The following is a 22,815-nucleotide window of genomic DNA, read 5'->3' on the forward strand; positions in this document are numbered from 1 at the left end:
CTCCAACTTGTCAAGCTGCCTACAGTAGTGCAATGAACTCCAGGGCTCCGTCATCACCCATGCTGGGGGAGGGGCAGGGGTGCTTTTGATGATGTAGCTGCCTTTGAATAATTCCCAATCCCTCACCCATACTCCCTCAAGTAACCCAAATAAAATGTACTGGTTCAAGAAGTTGGACTTTGATGGCATCTTTACTTTGGTGTGTCCTCAGTTTCCCATCTGGGGAGAGGAGATGTTTGCACAGATATCCTCAGGAGTAGTGCTGAACAGTAGATGGTCATCTGGTCAACTCAAAATCACTGAAGAGCTTTGAGTAGAGAGTGTTCCTTCATCCCAACCCTAATGTCAGTGGGTCCCTAAGAAAGTGGATGCATCACACTCCATCATAGTGCCCAGAAGGAACCAAGCCACATGGAGAAGGATGTGTGGCATGTGCCCTGGGATGGCATTAGGACTTACAGTATCAGAAATGATTCCTATATTCCACAAATGGTTGAGGAAACAGAGTAGTAGATTTTGGAGACCAGAGAGTTTGGGCAATGCATGCGATATATCACATATGCATGTATATACATCTGGTTAGAAGTCAGGACACCCAAAGAATAGTGAAGTTTCTGGGCCCCATGTAAACCCATGAACTCTGCACCTTCCAGGAATCAAGGGTTCACCCCTGTAATGTACCTGAACACCTGAGCATCTATACCTATACCAATTAAGCAAGGCAACTTCAAGTTTTCCAGGAACTTTGTATTCCCAAGCTTCTTCCATTGCCTTTGTGGAAGACAATTACAATTCTAATGGGAATTCAGAGCTCAGAGAGGTCCAGGGCCTGGGTATCTAGAGTCTAAGTCCACATACTTCTGACTGTGCTGTACAGTGTCTGAAACATTCATCCTAACTTTCAATCCATGATTTTCATTGAGCATCCATTCACATCTGAAGTTGCGACCACTGTAAGTTAGCAAGAACAAGGTCAAATCTGTAAGCAGCGTGCTGATAGTTACAAAGAAACCCTTAAAGCCAACAAAAGAAGCAAAGACTCAGAGTACTACAGCCAAATGCCAAAAGCTACGGTGCTGTGGTCAGAAGGAAGCTGTTTTTCTATTTTTCCTAACACCGGAACATCCTTTACAAGACTTACTACAAGACAATGTCAATGCATTACCATTTTCAGTTGCATAAACCAAACAATTCCTATATAGACACATCAGTTTCTTACAGGATTGGAAAAGATGCCCCTCAGGCCTCTGAAAACCATGCCTTTCATCTTCCGATGCTCTCACTGGTGACCTGGCTACTGAGTTGGCATTTAGAATGCCATCAACCCTCTATGGATAATATGATAAGGTGACAACATGAACAGCTTCAAAATCTTGACTACCATTTGGATTTTGCCCTAAAGGGAGAAATCCCTATTTGAGTGTCAATTAGGAAAAACAAAATAAAACAAAACAAAAAACTACTAGATGAGAGCAGAGTCTTCCTTAGCTGCCTACACAGGTCTCTGAAGAAATTTCTAGCTGGATCTTCTGAGAACAGAACTTAGGGCTCTAGAAGATCATCTATGACTCACAGGACATAAGACATCAGTGGTCTCACTCTCTTGTATGCCGGCCTCCTGATTTACCACAGATGTCTAGAAGCCTGTTCACCAGAAATCAGAGATCTCCCTGGCTGGAGTTCCCCCTCATCGGATCTTTAAACAATAAGCCATCTACCCATTATGTCTGTCAACCAAGCTTACCTTCACATCGGCCAGTGCTCTCCAAGTAAAAGTGGGTTCCACACTGGGGCACACACTCGCCATAGGGGCCATTTGCCCCTGAGTGCCGCTGCACCTGCAGGCCTGCCTCTGGCTTCTTACACTCCGTACAGTGAGAAGGCTCTGGACCCACACACGTGTGGCAGGAAGCATGGCATGCTGCAGATTGGAATAACACGCAGACAGCAACTCAAAGATCAAGTATGTTTCGATCAATGAAAGTCCCTCCTGAGGTCAAAACCACTTAGAAAGTTCAGTAGGTCTGTCCTTGCAGAAGAAGGTTTTTCTAGTGTTCCACACAAAGTACAGAGCTGCTGATAATGCTTGTGAGAGGGGAAGTGAGGGTGGGAAAATGAGTCTCATCTCTCAGCAGCTAGAAGGGCTGTCAGGCAGGATGACAATAAAACCCAGCAAACTGGACAATATTTGCTTGGCTCTCCAGAGAAGCACATTCACAGAACGACCATTTAACATCATGCCCTCAGTTTTTATTGAAGATTTTTAGAAGCATTTGTACAGAGGCCATTACTCTGCCTCTTGCAAAACTGGTCATTGTGTGGCTGACCATTATGCTCATCCATCAACCTCTATGGAGAGGGCCAAGCTTTACTGGGGAAAAGCTGCCCTTCTAAACAGGGAAGAGCCCTCCTTTAAGCATGAACAAAACTTCCCAGTCTATAAAAGGATTTTGTTTTCCCCGGTGAGTCTTAAAAATCAAAGCCAATACTGTACGCAAACCTCCTTGTGCCCAAATATTGATATAATTAACTCGCTGGTTCTTTCAAAGATTCTCTAAATGCTTTCTTTCAAACACTTAATGAAGTTTACTTGTTATAATTTTTCACTCTGCTATTTTCACTTTTCCAAGGTGCAAACAAATATAAATTTTTTAATTAAAGGCTCACCCTCAATGTTCTATGTTCAAAAGGCTCAGAAGCTACCATCCTCCCCAGGAGCCCCAGAGCCTTTTGGCAAACAGCAATTTAAGATTTTCTATTTCACTCAGCCAGAGGCATTGCTGGTGATTCTCAGTCTGCTTGCAGTATCATTAACGAAAAGTTCTTCAGGGAAAAGCAAATGAAGTCTATAAACATTAGCAATACCAGGAAAGCACAGAGAATGGGGGTAAAAATCAATGTCTGCTAAAGAAAATAACATTCTGCAAGGATGGCCAGAAAACTCATGAACTATTGAATGGGCTTGATATGTGTGTGTGTGTGTGTGTGTGTGTGTGTGTGTGTGTGTGTGTGTGTGTTTCAGATTATCATCCCTTCATAAAACTATTAAGATGGGGGGCTGGAGAGATGGCTCAGAGGTTAAGAGCACTGACTGCTCTTCCAGAGGTCCTCAGTTCAATTCCCAGCAACCACAACCACATGGTGGCTCACAACCATCTGTATTGAGATCTGGTGCCCTCTTCTGGAGTGCAGGTGTACATGCAGACAGAACACTATACATAATAAATAAATAAATCTTTAAAAACAACAACAACAAAACTATTAAGTTGAAAAGAAAACATTATACATATGTTATCCCTCCATGTCTTCCAGGGGACTGGATTCTGGCATTTCCACAGATATCAAAATCTGTAGATGATGTATCTCTTTCATAAATTTGACTGACATTTGCATACAGCCTACACCTGTCCACATATATACTTGATCTCAGATTCAGTAAGTGCCTAACATAATATCCACACATATCATATGCATGGGGTGGGTTAAAACTTCGCTTTGAGAAAATTTCTGGAACTTCTTTATATTTTTGATCAACAAGTGGTTGAATTTTGGGTTGTGGAACCAAAGGACAACACAGAGAGATGGCACAGGCTCTGATGTGTTCCTAGCCCTTTAAGATGCGTGAGAGGAAAAGTTGTACTGGAAAGCAATATTGGGGGGAAGGAGTGTCGGCCCATGTCCTTGTGGTTGGGCATGAGGAATAACAGTGATACCAACCGCACCTTCGCAGACCCCATGGTTAGGATAGAAACCCTCTCCGCAGCTCGGCAGGCAGTGACCTTGATGAAGAGCCCGGGGACGGATGCAGGCTGTACAGTGAGAGGCTGCAGGTCCAGAGCAGCTGGCACATGAGACGTGACACACTGAGGAGGAGAGAGAGGTACAGCAGGCTGCAGGCTCTGCAGAGACGATGCCTGGCTGGTCTTCCTCCCAGGTGTCAGAGCACACCAAAGAGGGAACATGTTGGCGGATGGGCACACTGTCAGAACTGTCCCCGCCGTCACCCACACTCACCCTCTACTTACACTCTGCCAGCTTATCAGCTCCCTCAATTTGCACAAAGTGCTTTATATGGGATGACACTTTTTAGTCCCATGTCAACATTCAGAAGTAAGTATTGGTAATCACACTTTACAGTTAGGGAAACTGAGGTCTTGTGGGGGGGGGTTAAAATTTTACCCAAGAGGCTGAGGAGATAGCTCAGTTAGTAAAATATGTGCCATCCAAGCTAGGCCCAGAGAACCCAGAAGTGGGCCTGGTGATGCTGTGGAAGTGGATGTGAGTAGATCCCTGGTGGTCGTTCCCTCTCTCTCTCTCTCTCTCTCCCTTTTCCTCTTCCTCTCTTTCTCTCTCTTAACCCAAGATCACAAAGCTCATTCAGAGCAAGCTGGGATGCTATTTGTGGGGACCTAAGCCTCCCTGTCAGAACAATAAGAAAAGTGGCCTGGGATTCCTCTTAGCCAAGCCTAGTCCAGTCCAGGTCAGAGGGTGGGCTAGTTGGTGACCGAACATACTTCTAGCTTTGGTGTTCGTGATTCTAAGAATTACATTATTGCAGAAAGGAGTCTGACCAGTATGTATGACCATGTTAGGGATCCCTCTCACCACCCCCTGCTTTATCCGGTGTCAACTTGACCCTAAGAGCACGGTCCAGGCTGAGCCTTCAGAACTGCTCAGGACAGCAGCGAGACACAGGCAAAATTTTCTGGAGCATAGTGGTCAGGCAGGGGGAGTCGGGGGTGGGTTGAGAACCTTGGGGCTGAGGAAAAGTGATGAGCTTTGGTGCATAAAGAGGTTGGCCGACAGGAGAGTTGGATAAGGAGATGCAGGTGGCCGGACCTAAACAGCCTGCTCTATAGATGTTGAGGAAGAGCCGCAGAGTAAGTTTCAGAGAAGGGGAACAATGAAGTTGTGTGGGGCAGAACACGTTCTTAGATGCCTATAAGGAAAAGATCAAAGTCAAGCCTATGCAAACTGAAGTCAACAGAGTCTCAAATGGCAATGATTCATGAGTTTATCAGTCTGAAAGAACCATTATACAAATTACACATAAAAATAAACTTTAAGGGGAGGCAGACTTCAGCTTTACCGACTATCAAACTTGGTTTTCTTTTTTTATTTAATTTTTGTCATGCTCTGTCAATGCCGATATGAGTTTATAAATGTCAGGGGAGGAATGATTTTGTCATCACTGACACAGGTTAGCACTGGTTTACAAGCACATGAGGGCTGCATCTAAAAGATCTTCTTGACATTTCAAACAGAGCAAATGATCTCTGGGGATGACTGATAGGCATAAGGCTTTCAAGTACTTACCCCATCCTATGGAATCCACTCACATCTCCCATTCCCACACTCCCCTCTCCTATACTAGACAAGTAGTTTCTATTATGAAAAAGCTATCCCTTTGAAGTAACCTGTTCCATGAATACACCAATTACCAATGAGAAATAGGTAGCAGCAAATGCTGCCAAATACACATTAAATACTTCTGAGGATGGTGGTGATGATGATGATGGTGGTGATGTCCCATCTCATACCTTTGCATCTTCCAGTGGTATCAGCATAGTATCCATCAGGGCACTCAGAAATGCATTTCCCGTCATACAACACTGTCTTCTCTGTACAGGTAAGACATCTGGGACTACTGGGGCCACAACTCTTACAGGATTGGTCACAAGCTAATGGGAAGGAAAAAGCCACCAGAGAGGGGTGACAGTGAGCAACACAGCAGGGCTCTCTCTCTTCACAGCATCCCAAATTGGCAGCAGTATCTCCCAGTCTCATTCCCTGGCTGCTCAGAAGAGTTCTGTGCCCTTGATTCCAAACTGTAAAGGGCTTTATGCTTTCCTTTCTGAGGCAGAAGGATAATGGAAGAATTATTCACTGAACAAAATGCAATAAATATTGAGGCACACCCACCAGTGTATCCAGTTCAATACAGGATTTAAAACCAAAATGGTTTCAGAAATAGGGCTGACAGATTAGCAAATGAAAATACCAACTTCCAGTTAAATTTAAGTTTATAATGAATAGCAAGTAGATTTTGTGTAACTAAGAACCAAATAGCCTCCATTTTCCCGACTTAAAGCAATACTTCAGGAATGTAGAATTCTACTGAGAGCATACTGGGTAAAAACATACTGAAATTGTTGAACTCTTTACAGTCTTCCCACAGCTACACGTGCACTTACTCATTCATCTACCCTCAAAACACCAACACAGGGCTGCATGGGGGGTTATACTAGGTGGTAGAGACACAAAAATTAAATTAACCTGGGCTCTAGTCAAAATGGCATATTAATATAATCTAAGGAAAGCAAATACAAATATCAAACACATCATTCAAAAACTCTGTGAGATAGAAGGGGGAGAAGTCCAGAAAGGACCTGAAGAAGAAGTTACCTGTCAATCAACCTTGTCTTAAAAATTAAGTCAGATCAGGTAAGGCTGACAAAAATGCCCACTAAGCTGAAGAACAAGTCATGGCCCAAGACATGGGACAATGTACTGTCCAGGAAGCAGCAGGTTAAGCACAACATAAGAGCAGTGGGCAGGCCTAGATAGAGGGAGCCTGTAGCCACACCGATGTTTAGGTTCTTATCCTCTGGAAGGCGTGGCTACTTGAGAGCTGCCTGGAATTCAATTGGGCATGATAACACAGAACAGGGGAAGGATCTGTGTACAGTGTTGGCTTGTTAAAGTCAACAAACAAAGAAACCAAAAATAATAGAAGTGACCAAAAAGAAATGGTCCAATGGCAAAAGACAAAAAGGGGAACATGGTGGCTGAGAAACTACCAGAGGCAGAAGGCTCGAGGGACAGTTGTTAACATAGAGGAAGAACAAGGTCTTAAAAGGTTCTACTACACTTGAAAATCAGGCTCTAGGTGACCTGGGCCACACATTCCAATGGGCTCCAGGGACAGGAATTGAGGGCTATGATGATAAGGTCTGTTAAAGGCCAGTGGCTGTGAATGGAAGGGACAGAGAGAGCAATAATGAAAAGGGGTAGAGGCTGCAAGTATGGACCAAGAAAGAAGTTCTTTAAACAGAAGTTTAATGATTGGTTAAAATATATATAGATATAGATATAGATATATAGATAGATATAGATAGAGATAGATAGATAGAGATTTAGAGATAGATAGATAGATAGAGATAGATAGATAGAGATTTAGAGATAGATAGATAGATAGATAGATAGATAGATAGATAGATAGATAGATAGAGACAAACACAGCCCTCTTCAGACTAAGGAGAATCAGCATTCAGGAACTGAGAACTGTTGAGACTTATGCAGGCAGCTCCCTTAGAACTTCAGCACCCTAAAGTTTTTCAAGAATTTAAGACAAACATTGTAGATCATCAGACCATTATGGTGGAGGATGCCCATCTGCCCAAACCCAAGTGAGCAAGGTATATCAAGAATGGGCCAAGGCAATGACATCAATATCAAAGACTAGAGAAAATCACCCTCAACCACATAAAACAAACTAGAGTCTGAAAAGTCTCCTTCACTCCCAATCCCCATAAAACTCATGAAGTTCCTAATTCTAAAACAATTATCACAACAGAATAATATTTTCTAGAAGCTAAATAAAATTTCCCAGAAACAAAGACCTGAAGAAATTTGGTAAAATTAAGAACTGACTAGTAATAATAACATTAGATATTAAACACTTGAAGACAGCTCTAAAGGAATCCTTAAAGGATAACATAAATTTAAATACAATCATTTGCAAGATGTCTTTTCATTCCAAATGAAGTCTGAAACGTCAGCACAATAGCAGTACAAATTCTAGTTGAATTTTCTTAATAATCTGATACATGTAGTCTAATGTCTCAGGTAACTTTGAAGAGGAGTTGCGGGGGGGGGGGGGCTCCCCAATCAGCTTTATGATAAACTACCAGGCAACAGAAATCAGTGGGCAAAAGAACGTGATGATGACAGAAGAGCAGAGACATTGAGTGTAGACTAGCATGCTCAAGCCCTAGTTTCCATCCTTAACACCAATAATAATAATAATAATAATAATAATAATAATACAGGGCAAATGAACAGTGAAAAATTAACATATAAGGAACTACATAAAAGGCAGAAAAACCCATAGAATGTGGGTAAGAAAATTAAAAAGCAGATTTATACAGAGGAAAGTCAATGCCAAACTACGGTGACATTTTATTTGTACTGAAATGTGATTTTACTTGTATGTTAATAAATAAAGTTGCCTGGGGGTAAGAGTTAATAGCAAGCCATAGCAGAAGCTGGGTGGTGGCGGCACACACCTTTAATCCAGATCACTTGACAGGCAGATCTCTGTGTGTTCAAGGATACAGCCAGCATGGAGACACACGCCTTTAATCTCAATACCAACCATAGAGACCTGGAGGTCTGTTTAGACAGGCAGTGATGAGGAGGTCATGTGGTTGGGTTTACAACCAATGAGAAGGCAGAACAGAAAGTCAATAAAAAGACAGACACACAGGAAGTACGTCTCTTTCTGAGGGGAAGGACGATAGCAGCAGCGAAGGGTAAGAAGGCCGTTTTAAGTCTCAGTTCTCAGCTACTGCTCTGACCTCTTGGGCTTTTAACTCTGCATTTGGCTCTGTGTTTCTTATTTAATAGGACTGTTACAACTACAACAAACAGTAAAGATGCACATACACACTAGTATTCAGAAGTCAATAAAGCCCTTTATGCCTAGTAGTCAGGAAAACTCAGAAGGTTGGTGGCGCCCAGTGATGGGCGCCATGTGGAGATGACAATACCACCAACCTTGGGAATGGAGAGAGCACAGCTATTTTGGAGAGTGGGCTGACACTAGTTTATCAAATAAAGCCCAAGTAGAATCAATAAACCAACAAGGCTGCTTCTGGCGGGAGTCCCAGGAACATTCCAGATAAGCTCATCAAGGGGCAGGGCTGTGGCTGTTAACCAATGCTCTCTGATGACAACAGGAGGGTGGAAAGAGCAGAGGAGACCAGGCACCAGGAGACAGGAAGAGTGGATGGTGGGGGTGCACAAGGGAGGACCCTGCAGCCACAAGACAGTAGACCCTGAAGAAATAGCACTGAGTTAGAAAATCAGGGGACAGCAAACCCCTGAGCACGCTACTGTGTGACACAGTTAAATATTTATGCACTCAAAACAGAACATCCTGTTTAGAAAGGCCCCCTGAACAAAAACAACTTTTAGGGGGAGGATAGATGGGTCAGGAGTTAGGTGCATTTGCTACTTACTCTTCCAGAGGACCTGGGTTGGGTTCTCAGGAATCCAGGACCCTTTCTGAACTCCATGAGCACCAGGCATAGAGGTGACAGACATACATAGAGGCAGGCAAAACTCTCACATCCGTAAAGTAAAAAGTTAAATTAAAATCTAGGAATTCAAGTAGTTATCTGAGTGAGGGAAGAAAAAGGGAGAAAGAGAGAGGGAGAAAGAGGGGGCAGATGGGGGTGGTATCAGAGGCCTGTAAACCTGACCTACTACATTAGTTGTATTACCTAGGGTTATTTCAGCCCTTCATAAGACCCTGAGTACTTGAAAGAGTGATGAAGGTTCCCTGTGAAGTGTCCCACTCCTAATATTTTAGTATCTGTAAAGTCCAAGACACAGGCCACACACTGGCATGGCAATAGTAACTTCCTTCAGGTGGTGTGGTGATAATTTATCTGTGTCCCCCAATAAAATTTATCTGAGGATCAGTGGATAAAGGTCAGCCACTATTAGTAAAAACAGAAGTCATGAAATGTTAGCACACACCCTTAATCCATCTGGATCTCTGTGTGTTCAAGGCCACACTAAGGAATAGAGCCAAGCGTGGTAACAAACGCCTTGGATCCCAGTACCAACCATAGAGACCTGGAGGTCTGTACAGACAGGCAGTGACAAGGAAGTGGGGTAGCTGGGCTAAGATAGCCAATGAGATAGCAGAACAGCAAGGCAATAAAGGCATGGGTAAGACAGGAAGTAGCTCGTACTTTGGAAGATGCGGTGTGGTGAGGTAAGGTTAGCTGGTGGCTGTTCCAATTCCTCTGGTCTCTGTCAGATTTTCACCCCTATTTCTGGCTCCATGTTTTTTCGTTTAGAAATTCGACTACAAGGTGGAACACAGCACTGTTTACAACTGGATGCTCCACAACCCTTGACTTTATGATATCTACAGACCCAAGCCAGCAGGCCACCTAGTTATCAATAATTAAACCAACACCAGCCAGTCTCTATCTTGAATATCACTAATCTGAATGGGAAATAAGTCACCACTATCAGTATCTGAAGTCTTAATTAACATTCTGATACCAATCAGTGGTTTGGTTCTAGGTTGTTTTGGAAAACAGGACCATTCCTAAAGTCAGGTGACATAAACTTTAAGGCTCTAACTGCTGTGAAAGTGTAAGCTGCAGTTGTCTTTACTCAGGAGCCATAAGGCCAGTGCCAATAGCATCCCTCATCTACTACAAATCATGTGGTGTGGGCAGAAATTACTAATCACTCTTGGACTGAGTCAACCATGGGCTATCTTTGTGCCTAGAAGCCTTCAGACATTCTCCAAAATTCATGCAGATGTAATACTCCCTTCCGCCAAGTGCTCAGGGCTTATTTCATTTCATTTTTATTTTATGTTAATGTAATTTTTGGTTTTTGGAGACAGAATCTCAAAATGTCACTCATTCTGTAGATCAGGCTAGCTCTCTTTCTGAAATTGCAGCAGTCCTCATAATCAATCCTGTGTAGCACTAGCCACCACACCAGGGTCTTATTTTTAATCCTTCCAGTCTACAGGGAACACAGGCTTCCTACACTGAGCCCCTGACCCCAAGTGAATGCCCATCCCTCATCCCCCAAGCTTGCACGATCCCCTCCTTTTAAACCCATGTCACCAGCAGAAGGCACCAGCTAGTCTCAGGGGGAGAACAGTGGCACTGTTCCTCTGTCAGTGGCAGTAAGCAGCCTCCCCGGAGACTCAAAGTGTAAATGACTTTAGGCCTTAGGATTAGCACAAACTTGACATCTGTCCACCATTAGAGAATACATCGAGCTTAATTGAACAGGAAAGTGATGATGACAGAAAGATTAACATGCTGGGGCCAATAGCAGCCCGGCCTCTCTCTTTGTCCTCACATGAAACCACACCAGATGAAAGCTTGCACTCCAGGAGTCAGCGACTCCCGCAAAGCCTTAAGCAAGCAGTTGCCAGGGCCCTCTCTCTTCCCTATGCAAGTCACCAGACCCCTAAAGCATCTCACTGCTGCTCTTGTCCAGTGATCAGAAGAACAATTCAGAGTGATTTAGGGGCTGCACATTCTTAGTGATTTGCAGGACCCTGTTACAGTCAGCACAGTCTTCAGTAGGTACAACCACCATTCAATTCAGCTCAAACCTTTCGCCTACTGTCAGGACATTGCTACCTACAGATTTTAGCAATGTCCCCAGAGTTGGCCAGTTCATCTGAAGACAGAAACAAGGGAGAGAGGAACAAAGGAAGGTCAAGAGAAGGAGGGAAGGGGAAGTAGGCAGACATGGAGAAGGTAGTATCATATTACAGTAACAACAGAGTGGATTCTGGACCAAGTACTATCCAGAGCCTGAAGAGCTACACCCTCCTCTGGGTGAGGCCCAGGGCAGGTTTGTTTCTTATCCTCCTTGCTCTTCATATGAGCTAGGAGGATGGCGGTGTCTATCCAGTGGAGTCATTGGTAAAAGGAAACACTGAGCACTGATGGCGGTTATGCTGTGTCTTCCTAGTTGGGTGTGAATCAGTGTCTGCTATGACGAATTACCATGAACTCTGGAACAAACCTATTATCTTACAATGTTAGAGGTTAGAAGTTCTAAAAATCCAAGTGTTAACTGGACTACATTTCTTAGAACCCCCAGAGAATTCATTCCCTTGACTTTTTCCATATTTGGCACACTCACCCTAGGAGATTCTTCCTTTACTATCTCATCACCCTGCCCTCTGCATCCCTCCTTACATCTTTTCCAACTCTGCCTTGCTGCCTCAGTATCACACAGCTACGCCTGATGCTCCAGGACATTGTCCTGTCTCTAGAGGCTTCACTTACTCATGCCGACAAAGGCCCAGTTACCCACTCAGGGATGTGCTCACAGCTTCTTGGAAGTAGGAAGCTGGCAGGTTGATGGGGTGAGTTATGCCCGGATCTGGGCTTTTGCTGCACCTCCACACCTGCTGGTTGGTCTCCATACCTGGCATATGGGGGATGGATGTCTTGGGCTGGCTATCATCACAGCAGGACTGTGAAGAGTACTGTGATCAATTCAACTTTAAGCCAGTGATACCAAAACAAAGGTGGGTCTGCCCAGGCTGGCATGCGTCTCTGCTCCTCCACTTACATTAGGGAAGTGGTCTGGCATGAATGGTAGTACCAATGCTATGATTTAAAAACGGGAGATGTTGAAAGCTAAAGGAAAGGCTGCCTTGGCACCCCAGCCTGGCACTTACCCATGCAGGTCCCTCGCTTGTTGTAGAAGCCATTGCCACAGGTGTTCTCACAGCTGCCATCTCTTAGCACTTGCAGGGGGTCTCTGCAGGCCACACAGTGCTTCTCTGTGGGGCCCGAGCAACCTGCACAGGACTCGTGACACACTGCAGACAAGCAACAACGTTAGTAACCAGCGTATCATAGAAGAGACTATGCACCTTTTGCATTCGAAGATTTAGAATTTACAGGAAGACATAAGTTGGCTCCTTGGCTCCTGAAATGCTATGCATAGAATTGACCCCAAGAGAAACACACACCATGCCCGCCCTCAGAGAAAGAGAGAAAGGAAGGAGGGGGGAGGGAAGGAGAGAGAGAGAGAGAGAGAGAGAGAGAGAGAGAGAGAGAGAGAGAGAGAGAGAGAACAAGTCTATCTCTGGGGGTCAGAAGCACAACTTCCGTAAGTTATTGCTAAGGGATCTGGAACAGGAAATTGATAGCTTTAGAGTAATGGGAGTCCCAGGGAAGGAACTAATAATTTTCTGGGCAAAGATGGGCTGTCTAATGAAATGCCATGGCCTTCATCCCTTTGTCCTGCCTGCCATAATCACACTACAGTGTGTGCAGGCAAAGGAAGCTCCGCCCACCTCCACCAGCTTCTAAAGAATGAGCTGGGGAGGGATGTCATTGGCTAACCTTAACACGACCATTCCCAGACCTAGTGCTATCTGACCTTCTCCTTCTCTTCCTCCTTCCTTCTCCCCATCACTCCCCAACACATCACACTGCTCAGCACCTCTCCATCCCCCCTGACATTCCTTTCCTCCTCTTCTCCCCACAGCACCGCCCCACACACATACCCCCAGGACTCCCAAGGCCTTCACTTTTTTCATGCTTCCCCTGTCTAAGTGCAGGCCATTCTTTGACTAGAGTTGTTCTCTTAATATTTCATTTTTATTTCTCGTCCAGCATTTGCTCTTTTATAATTATCTGTGCCTCTTCTTTTCCTTAGCGCTTCTGTAGAGAGGTTTATCCTTAACAATGGAACATCCTGCCATTGGCTAGCTGCCGGTTTTGAGACCCCCTACTGTGATTTGGTTAACACATCTTATTTTTAAGGCATTTGCTTTACAATGGAGTACAATCTATCTTCCAGAAGCATTGATTCTGATCAACAAAATTGGCGGAGAAAATGAATGCATTTGCTGCTTACAAGTGATTGGGTAATCATACCTCAGCAATTTAATTAAGTGTTTGTTTGGGAGCAGAAGAAAAGACACCTACACTGCAAACCTCAGAATTCAATCCCCCTTCTCTCAGCTCTAAATTGCACAAGAAAGTCTTAATTTCAGACAATTTTTCTCTCTGGTGGATTTAAAGATAATTACGAATTGTGTTAACTGCCAAGAAGACTGCAATAGAATAACCATGGTGGGACCCACTTCCAGCTACTGGGAGCATCAGGGAACAGTGCAACCAACATCTTTGGGAGGTGGAGCATAGGGTGTGGGGAACTAGGTCTGCCCTCATGTTGAGGGCTCTTGGGCCTCTATAGAGCATGGTGGTACAACTCCTTGGCCTTGGACATCAAATATCCTAATTCTACCGTGGAGTCAGGAAAAGGATCATGCAAGAGTGATACAGGATCTAATTTAAAATTTCAACTCTTATGGTTGCCACAGAGAAAGGGGGTGAGGTCATATAGGTAAGCAAGGTGACTGGAGAGGACTCTGTGGTCCAGGTGAAAGATTGCAAAGGCTTAGGCTAGTGACTTAGGAAGGAGAGAACAGCGAAGTTTTTGCTGTTATTATCTAGTGTAAACTTCATGACACCAGAGCCCATGCCTACTTTGTTGACTGTGTCTAAGCACACTGTTGGTGCCCCACAGACATCCCTTGAGTGACTGCATTTATACTTAGCTCTCTTGTTTATATTTTATAAAGGTCACACAGGAATTCTCATCATGCTTACAGTGGGACTCTGACACTATATCATAACTATAAATGGAAGAGAGGACCACTTCAGAAACAAGTCTACCCTACACATATGAGATGTCACTGGGCTACCCCTGATTACTGACTGTAGTCATCACCTGAAATATCTATCATTCTTCATGACTGTGTCTCATTCATTCTGAATGGATACAAAGACACTACCTAACCCACCCACCAAACACAAAGCCCAGTCTCAATTCCAAGATGGCATGTCAGGCAGTTGTATTAGCCATCAATGGAAGCTGCTGATTTGTTCCAGATGCCAGATACTGTGGGGGCTTGTGTGGCCTGCCTCCCTAGCTCCAGATAAGTCGCATTATCTGAGGACAAGTACCAAAAACAGATGACACATTTCATCCCTTGAATCCATTGGAGCACTACAAAAATCTCACTGGAGAGTGCCAATGGAAAGTGAGGCTACAAAGATACCACAGGCCAGAGTACCAAAGTCAGATGGTCCAAGGCCCTCCCTTCATGCCATGGAAGAGTTGTAACAGGTATCCTGGTGGGTGGGATTTTCTTTTCAACTGATACAAGCCAGAGTTATCTGGGAATAGGAAGCTCAATTGAGAAAATGCCTCTACTCAGATGGAGTGTAGTCAAGACTGCAGGTATGTTTTGATTGACAACTGATATGGCAGAGCCCATTCCACTGTGGATGGTGCCATCTCTAACTGGATAGGTGGTCCTGAAGTGTATAAGAAAACCAGCTGAGCAAGTCAAGGGTAGCAAGCCAGTAAGTACATAGCACTCCTCCATTTCTCCTGCTTCAGTTCCTACCTCCCTGACTTCCCTCAGTGGACTGTAACTGTGGATATATAAGCCAAGTAAGTTCTTGCCTCTGCAAGTTGCCTTCCATCCTGGTGTTTTCTCACTGCCACAGACAGCAGGGCAATGGAGTGACGAGGTTTAGTGTCAGAGTACTTTGTAGTGGTTTGTCCTAACCAATCCACTATTGGTCTTTTTCCTTCAAGGAGCAGTCACTTCCCCAATGGGGACTGAGTTTTAGTTATTTTAAGCCCCTAGTATTCACACTGAGGTCTAGTACTCATTAATGTGTGCTAAATGATTATACACAGATTTTTACTCATTACGGGAAAACCATTCCATTAACCAACCACCTTCCGCATAGAAACAGCTACCCACAAGGTGATGATTTGAAAATGTGCTGACCTTGAGGGTATAAAATTTAGTTTTAAAACGCTAAAACCTAGGTGTGTTTTTGATGACAAATACTCATGATACACTAATATCTACTACCAAATTTAATGGTGGTCCCTGCTGGCCCTCCTCTTCTCTCCGTATCAGACAAGCAGTTTTAGTGCAAGCGGGTAAGGAGATTCTATTTCAGGACAGGCTGCGCTGAGCTGTCATTCCTGAGGATGACACACACCTGCTGTGCTTTACATCTCTTGTCTGATTTCCAACTCTGAACATATGCGACCACCAGCCATCTCTTCTTGCAGTTCATTTGCATGTGGCCCCTGCTCCATCTGGGCTATTATGAAAAGTAAAAGGTCACTGGCTCGCTGACTTTTCAGCATGATGTTGCTTAGTGCTGCATCTCAGATCATCAAGGGTTTGCACTGTATGTCGTGAATATTGCAGTAATAAATATTTGAAAGAGTGACCGAGGCAAAGCCATCTTCTCATCTCGTGCACAGGACATCGTTTACTTGTGAAGAGCCCTGACTTTTCTGAGTCATAGCTAGATGAGTGTTGACTCATCAAACAATTCATTTGAAAAATGAAAAGGATAGATGGCCTTTCTTTTGCTGACTTTATATTGAAATCCTACTCTGAGGATAAAGGAAAAAAACTTCTTGAGGGCTTCATAATGTAGAAGGAGAGGATTTTTTAGCTAACTTTTAAAAGCTACGCTTCTCTAAGAATAAAATGCAGTACACCTTCAGAGTTAAAAGTGGTTCCTGCAGTTCACTTTTTATTTCTAGAAAACCTTTGCTGAGTGTAGGCAGGGGGTCAGGTGCTCATAGGCTCCAGCTTGGGAATCACAGTGTCCCTCCAGGGAAGAAAAGCAGCCTTGGGTGGCCTTTCCACCCCCCCTTCAGGTCAGAATACCAGCTCGGGGAATCATCTCAGATTGCCAGTGAAGCCAGGTTCTAATTCCAAGCCACCATAATACTCTGCTGGGTAACTACACAGCACCAGCTTCAGCCACAGCGTGTGTGCCACACACCAACCAAGCTCTTCTGTATTTTCTTTCATCCATTTTATGACAAGGCTACTCCATCTCACCAAGACGAGGAAGTGCTTGCCAAGGATTATTTCCAGTGCTAGAAGTTCAGTTTTTCTGTGTGTGTGCGTGTGTATGAGTGTGTGTGCGTGCGTGTGTGTGTGTGTGTGTGTGTGTGTGTGCGCGCGCGCGCGTGTATATGAGTGTGTGTGTGTGTAGATGCCCTCTTTTCTCTAATTTCCTCTTATTCCTTCTTTTGAGACAGGCTCTGGAGCTCAGAGTGAATATGAACACCCTATGCACCCTATGTACCTGATTCTCTCAATTTTGTCTCCCAAGTTCTTGGCCTACAGATGTAAACCACTACCACAATTACTTCATGCTGGGCTAGAGATCCCCAGGGCTTCATTCACGATGGGAAAGCACCTTATCAACCAAGCTACATCCCAGCCCTGTATGAAGCTCTTGTTGGATGAAAATATGTTCCTACTTTAAAGTCAAGTTCATGGTTCCTTGGTTTTCTATCTCATATGATGAGAATAATGTTTTTTGTGCCTGATTCTCAGGAATATAATGAGAGGACAAGCTCAGAGAAGCCAACTGCTGAATGTGATCCTACATGTGGCTTTAGGAAGACCTGGCAGATCGTGTCTCCTCTTTTGTCAAAAGCAAAGCAATTTTGAAGGGAGAAAACTAAAGGGCACTGAAGATGGAAAGGCAGGCTCTGTTGAAAGGGAGGAAAGAAACGGAGCCTTGAGGTGTATGTCAGTGGCTGTACAAAGGGGACCCACCATGCCCCCATGCTTCATGATCCACATTCTGTTGTTACAATCTCCACCAAACAACGACAGCCCTTTGGGAAGCCACTGGAAATAGCCCCTGGTGAGGCTCAGGGGTCCAGAAGGTCCTCTCCAACCTGCTATCACCCTGTTGGTACACAGCCCCATAAGAGGCCAAGGCTCATTGCCTAGAAGCTCAACATCACACATGCTTTAAAGGGGCATCTGAGAAATCACCATATCCGATCCTTCTACTCCAATGTTAAGTTCCTTAGCAGGCTGGGCTTCTGCCTTCCACCTGCTTGCCTTTGCCAACCAAGGACTCCAAACCCCCAAGTGAGAATGTCTGATCTCCAGGTGTTCTGCAAATACACATATGTGATATGGATGGTTCATTTTAAAAAAATGAAATGTTCTACAACCTCACAAATAACCAAACATGCCCAGATATGCAAACAAAACAGGTAAAGAATAACTACGCAGGATGGATTGGACTTAGCATATGTGCCTTAGTCGTGTTGCTTACTGAGGAAATAAGGGAAGGAAGGAAATATCCACTCAGAGATCTTCTAAACAATACTATGTACTGAGAACAATCAAAGCATACCTATTCCAAAACACACACAAGATTATAATCCAATAGCTACACCAGGGCTGGGAAAATGGCTCAGCCAGTGAAGAGCTTGTCTTACAATCATGAGGGTCTGAGGATGATCCCCAGAATACATGTGAAAAACAGCAGACGTAGTAGGTGTACTGCGATCCCTGAGATGGAGGCAGACAGCAGGATCGATCCCTCAGTTCCTCTGGCCAATCAGTCTAACCTTTTGGATGAGCTCCAAAGTACATGGACAGTGCTCCTGCGTATAATAATCAAGGCAGTCTATGGGTCTCTGCCTGCATGTTCACACATATGCACATACAACTGAACACACATGAACATGGATGGAAACACACAGAAAAAAAAATGTCATAGTTACTTAAGTAAGGAGATGGGAGCAAGAGGGGTAGAAATAACAACAAAGGGAATGGACTGAGCGATGGACAGATGAGAAAGAAAGAAAGAAGAAAAGAGCCGGCGAGACCCCAGCTGCAGATATGAGCCATGAAATACAAGCCTCAATCACTCAGCCTGCTTCTTATGATCCAGACACAAGTAAAGGGAAAAAAAATTCAACAAGTTTCCATTTTGCATGAGTCACGCTGGGAGACTGAAGATTCACCCGGATGCCCCATGTGAACAAAGGCATGGCAAGGAGGCACACTCACGCAATTCTGCAAGAGTGAACACTGCCTTCTAAAGGGGAGCCGTATCAATGCGTATCAGAAGCTTAACCACGCACATAAATATTCAGGACCAGCAATCATCTATCTGTTCATGAATTTAATTAAAATGATTTGCCACAATTTCTACTGAAGATGTTTATATCATTGTTATTTATGATAATGGTTAATTAAGAACAAATATCAAACAGTAGAAGGTTGGTTAAACGAAGGATTGTAGAGTTAGAGAAAGAAAATCATACAATAAAACCATGAGTTGTAGCAGATGAGAAACAGCATGGGGAAAAGAGGCAATGCAGCAGTATGAGTCAAGTGATTTGACTGTGGAAAAATGAATGTATACATGCGTAGATACATGCACACAGAAATGAATTTATAAATTAGGAAGGCAGGCACCAAAACACTAACAGAAGTGACCTGAGGGAGTTTGAGCTAGGGATTTTTGTTGACTTTTTATTTTACCTTACATTTTATTGCCTTTATCAAATTATTTCTGTGGAATAAACATGGAGTTATTGGTACTTAAGGGAAAAAAATTACTAAAGGAGAGAGGCCATAATCTGCTTCCCCAAGGCGCATAATAGGTAAATAGCTAGTTAATCTTTTAACCATGCTTGGAATACAGCTGAAAAATTTACTGCTGTTGGGTAACACATCTGAATTTCCACCAGGGTCTCTGTAGACAAAGTCTGGACCCAAGAAAGGATTCCCCCGTTGATAGAGGCTTTAGCAGGTAAACATAAAAAGTGATTTTTACAAGTACGCTGGCTTTTCATTGGCTCATAAATCAGAAGGTAACGACAGATATCCAGCTGCCCATGAATATGTTACTCTATAATTAGTACTAGCAGTAATAATAGTAGGTGAGGGGCACACATGCTACATACAGTGTGCTTGTAGATGTCAGGGGACAGCTTTGAGTAGTGTGCTCTCCTCCTTCGCATGAGTTCCAGGGATAGACCCCAGATCATCAAGGTGTGTGACATGCACCATCTCACCCACCTTCCCTGGGAACATTCTGTCTCTAGCCCCTACACCTGCACTCCTGGGTCTTCAACACAAGTTGCTGGGAAACACATTGACCACTAGGCCCAGTTCCTCAGCTGTGCATTGGCCATGGCCAGGGGTAACCCCCAACTCTAGACCTCTGCTGAGTATCCCTTCAACCTGTCCCCTAGCTCCTGTTCATGGAACACTACTGAGTTCTTCAGCACTGCCTATCTGTCTACAGCAATGGAAAACCAAAGGAAGGACCACAGAGCAAAGCTAAGCCTTTGATTAGGGGATGTTCTCGGACTTTGGCGGGGGGAATCAGTACAGATGCTCAGATCTCAGAGGGGAGCTAGTGTGAGTTCTGGGGGCAACAGGGAAGGCAGAGCAGGGATAGTGTTGGAGTGGGAAGTGTGGAAGACAAAGAGTGCCTGCGACACAGCTGAACTAGAATAACAGAGTGACAAGAACCGGGCAGGAAGCCAGCGGATGTCACTAGTCTGTGACCCATCACTGAAATACTTGGGGGTTCATATGTGGAAGATCGGTGTGCAAGACCAACTCTCTTTCATCTGTAGTGGGCTTCCTCCAGTCTGTGAAACTTTCCTTCAGCCACTGTTACTCTAAGAAGTGCAGACAGACGTCACAGTCTCTGGCCACAGCAGTGGTCCCAGGCAAAGCACCACCAGGTACTTTCTCCTTTCTGGGCTTCTCCTATACAGGCACGTCCAAAGAAAGATAGGCCTGGAAAGCCACTGTTGCCTGCTACCCTTCACCTAGTTTACTCAAGAAATGCACGTTCTAGAAGGGCAGTGCCATTGGCCTCTCTTCCATTTGCTGAGTCTTAGAATACTCCCTGTACTCTACCCAATTCCCTGAGACAGTAAGCACCCTGCTACCTCAGAGGCAAGAGACATAAAAAGAAAGAGGGGAGGGAAAAAAAAATAGAGATTGTGTAATTGTCCCGAGGCTACACCTAGCCAAGAATTGCTGACAAGGAGAAAAAGTCAGCAGCTCAATGGAAAACAGTTCACCTGCAGGCCACTGTCGAGGCATGCCTGAACATTCCTGTGCTTTTCCCCCAAGAAATGGCACATCACATTTTTCTCCCATCAAAAAGTATCCCAGAAATGCCTTGTATGGAAAAGATACTATGTGAAATTCACAAGGATGCAATGCAACCCTATTTCAGTAGTAAATCCTTACCTGTCACGTTTTGAAAACCGGCCTCATGCAGATGGACATAAATTCACATAAGGATAATTATAAAGATGACAACAAAAGTGACCTTGTTTATCTGTGTAGGTTGTCTTCTCCTACTGAGAAAAAAAAGTCCTGAACTGCAGGAAAGTTGTCTGTCTGGTTCACTGGTCCCCTGGTGTCTGGTAAGAAGCCTGATGCATAGAAGAGGCTAGACAGGCATTTGTTGCATGAGCAGATGGGAGGGTCAGGAATGGCATTTGAAGCAGAAAGTCCCCTTCCAGAGACAACAGGAACATAAGTGACCATAACTGCTGCAGAATGAAGTGAAGTCAGGACAATGCAGAAGAGCCACAAAGCTGAACAGGAGGGCTGGAGATGGAGCCACAGGACCACACTGGCACACTGGTTCTAGGGCAGATGGCATGATGGGGGGGTACACTAACTTGACAGTAGCTAGCCCTAGTCAGGAGGGGTGTCTATCATGTCGAGAGCTCATACCCTCTTTGTGGAGAAGTCCAGTCCAGACACCACGAGACTACCATTAGTCATAATCACAAGCATCAGCCAAGACCCATTAAGTCTTCATCACATTGAACCATGCTCCAGGGAATCAGCCCTTCTCCCCCAATGCCTAGGTGTGCTAGTTAACCACACCTCCAACAAGTAATCAACTTTAGAAGTTCCTCTGCTCAAACCAGACGGCTAAAATCTCAGCTAGGCCAACCTCTTATATATGTAAAGTTTTGAGCTCATCATAAAGGTTTCCTCTAAAGACACTAATTTTGACTGAGATCCAAAAATTTCAGCATCTCATCATTTAATCCAAACCCTTCAAGAAAATGAGAAGAGGATTTTAACTTGTTAGAAATGGAATGAGTTATCTGCATTATATTTACATATCTGTAAGATATGAGTTTATTTTATTTTTAACCAGACATTAATGTCAAAAAAAAATTCTTGTTTCTTCATGCAAGTCATTTGGTGTTTATCTCCCCAGGTTGAAAAATAAAGGAGTCTGTAGCTGCCTTTGAATCACCCACATACTATGTGCCAGGCAGAAGACATTGATACTTTTCAAAACTCTCTTCCAGTCCTCATCATAATGGTTTGAAGTACATAATAATATTCTCATTATAGAGCTGAGGGGAATGAGCCTCTAAAAGGTTCAATGACTTGCCCACAGCCATCTAGCAGTAAGTGGTAAATGGAGGTTAAGATAATCTCTTCAGTTACAATCCTAGAAAATGCCCAGTTGCTTGATTCCTTGGGTCTCTGTATATGAGACTGCATAACACTCAAACAGAATACACTTTGCAGATGCATGCTATCTCAGGTTTAATTGCTGTTAGTTTCCTTTGGGGATCTCTACGAGTAACAGCTAGTGCACTCTGATTGCCAGCTGACGACAGACAATGACTGGGTTATTTACCTCATTTTCTAGAATCTAGAGTGGGGGCTAAAAGAGAATGAGTAGAGTGATAACGGACAGGAAGGAAAGCCTACAGGAAGCAGAAACCAAAGCCTCTCCAAGCATCAGGAAAGACTTGCAAGGCACATGGCTCCATTTCCTAAGCAAGGCATGTGAATTCAGTCTCTTAAATTTTCACAACAAAGATGTGGCAAACTTCTCTGTCTCCATGTTACCCATAGTCTGCTGAAGCGTGAAGCTGAAACACGTGTACATGACAGAGCCCAAAATGAAAATCCGGGTTTTAAGCTCATATATAACCATTGTACTTCATTCCTTCCAACTCCAGACCTGCAAACCGAAGGTAGCGTTGGCCCACAACTTCAGCCTCAGACCTTTCCACATACCTGAGAAACACTGATACATACTTTTTTTTTTTTTTTTGGTTTTTGGAGACAGGGTTTCTCTGTCTAGCTTTGCGCCTTTACTGGAACTCACTCTGTAGACCAGGCTGGCCTTG

The 22,815-nt window shown here is 44.1% G+C and overlaps 1 protein-coding gene across 1 annotated transcript in view; it reads right to left on the bottom strand.

Annotated features, from left to right (window-relative positions):
- The window catches only part of Fras1 (Fraser extracellular matrix complex subunit 1), a 417,436-nt gene that overhangs the window by 193,489 nt on the left and 201,132 nt on the right, over positions 1 to 22,815 (bottom strand). The window contains exons 15-18 of the mRNA XM_036200993.1: positions 12,467 to 12,610; positions 5,541 to 5,681; positions 3,723 to 3,863; positions 1,745 to 1,921 (exon numbers count right to left, since the gene is read on the bottom strand). Coding sequence (XP_036056886.1) covers positions 1,745 to 1,921; positions 3,723 to 3,863; positions 5,541 to 5,681; positions 12,467 to 12,610 — 603 coding nt within the window. The remainder of the gene's footprint in view (positions 1 to 1,744; positions 1,922 to 3,722; positions 3,864 to 5,540; positions 5,682 to 12,466; positions 12,611 to 22,815) is intronic.

Source organism: Onychomys torridus, chromosome 10 (genome assembly GCF_903995425.1).
Source record: "Onychomys torridus chromosome 10, mOncTor1.1, whole genome shotgun sequence".
NCBI lineage: Eukaryota > Metazoa > Chordata > Mammalia > Rodentia > Cricetidae > Onychomys > Onychomys torridus.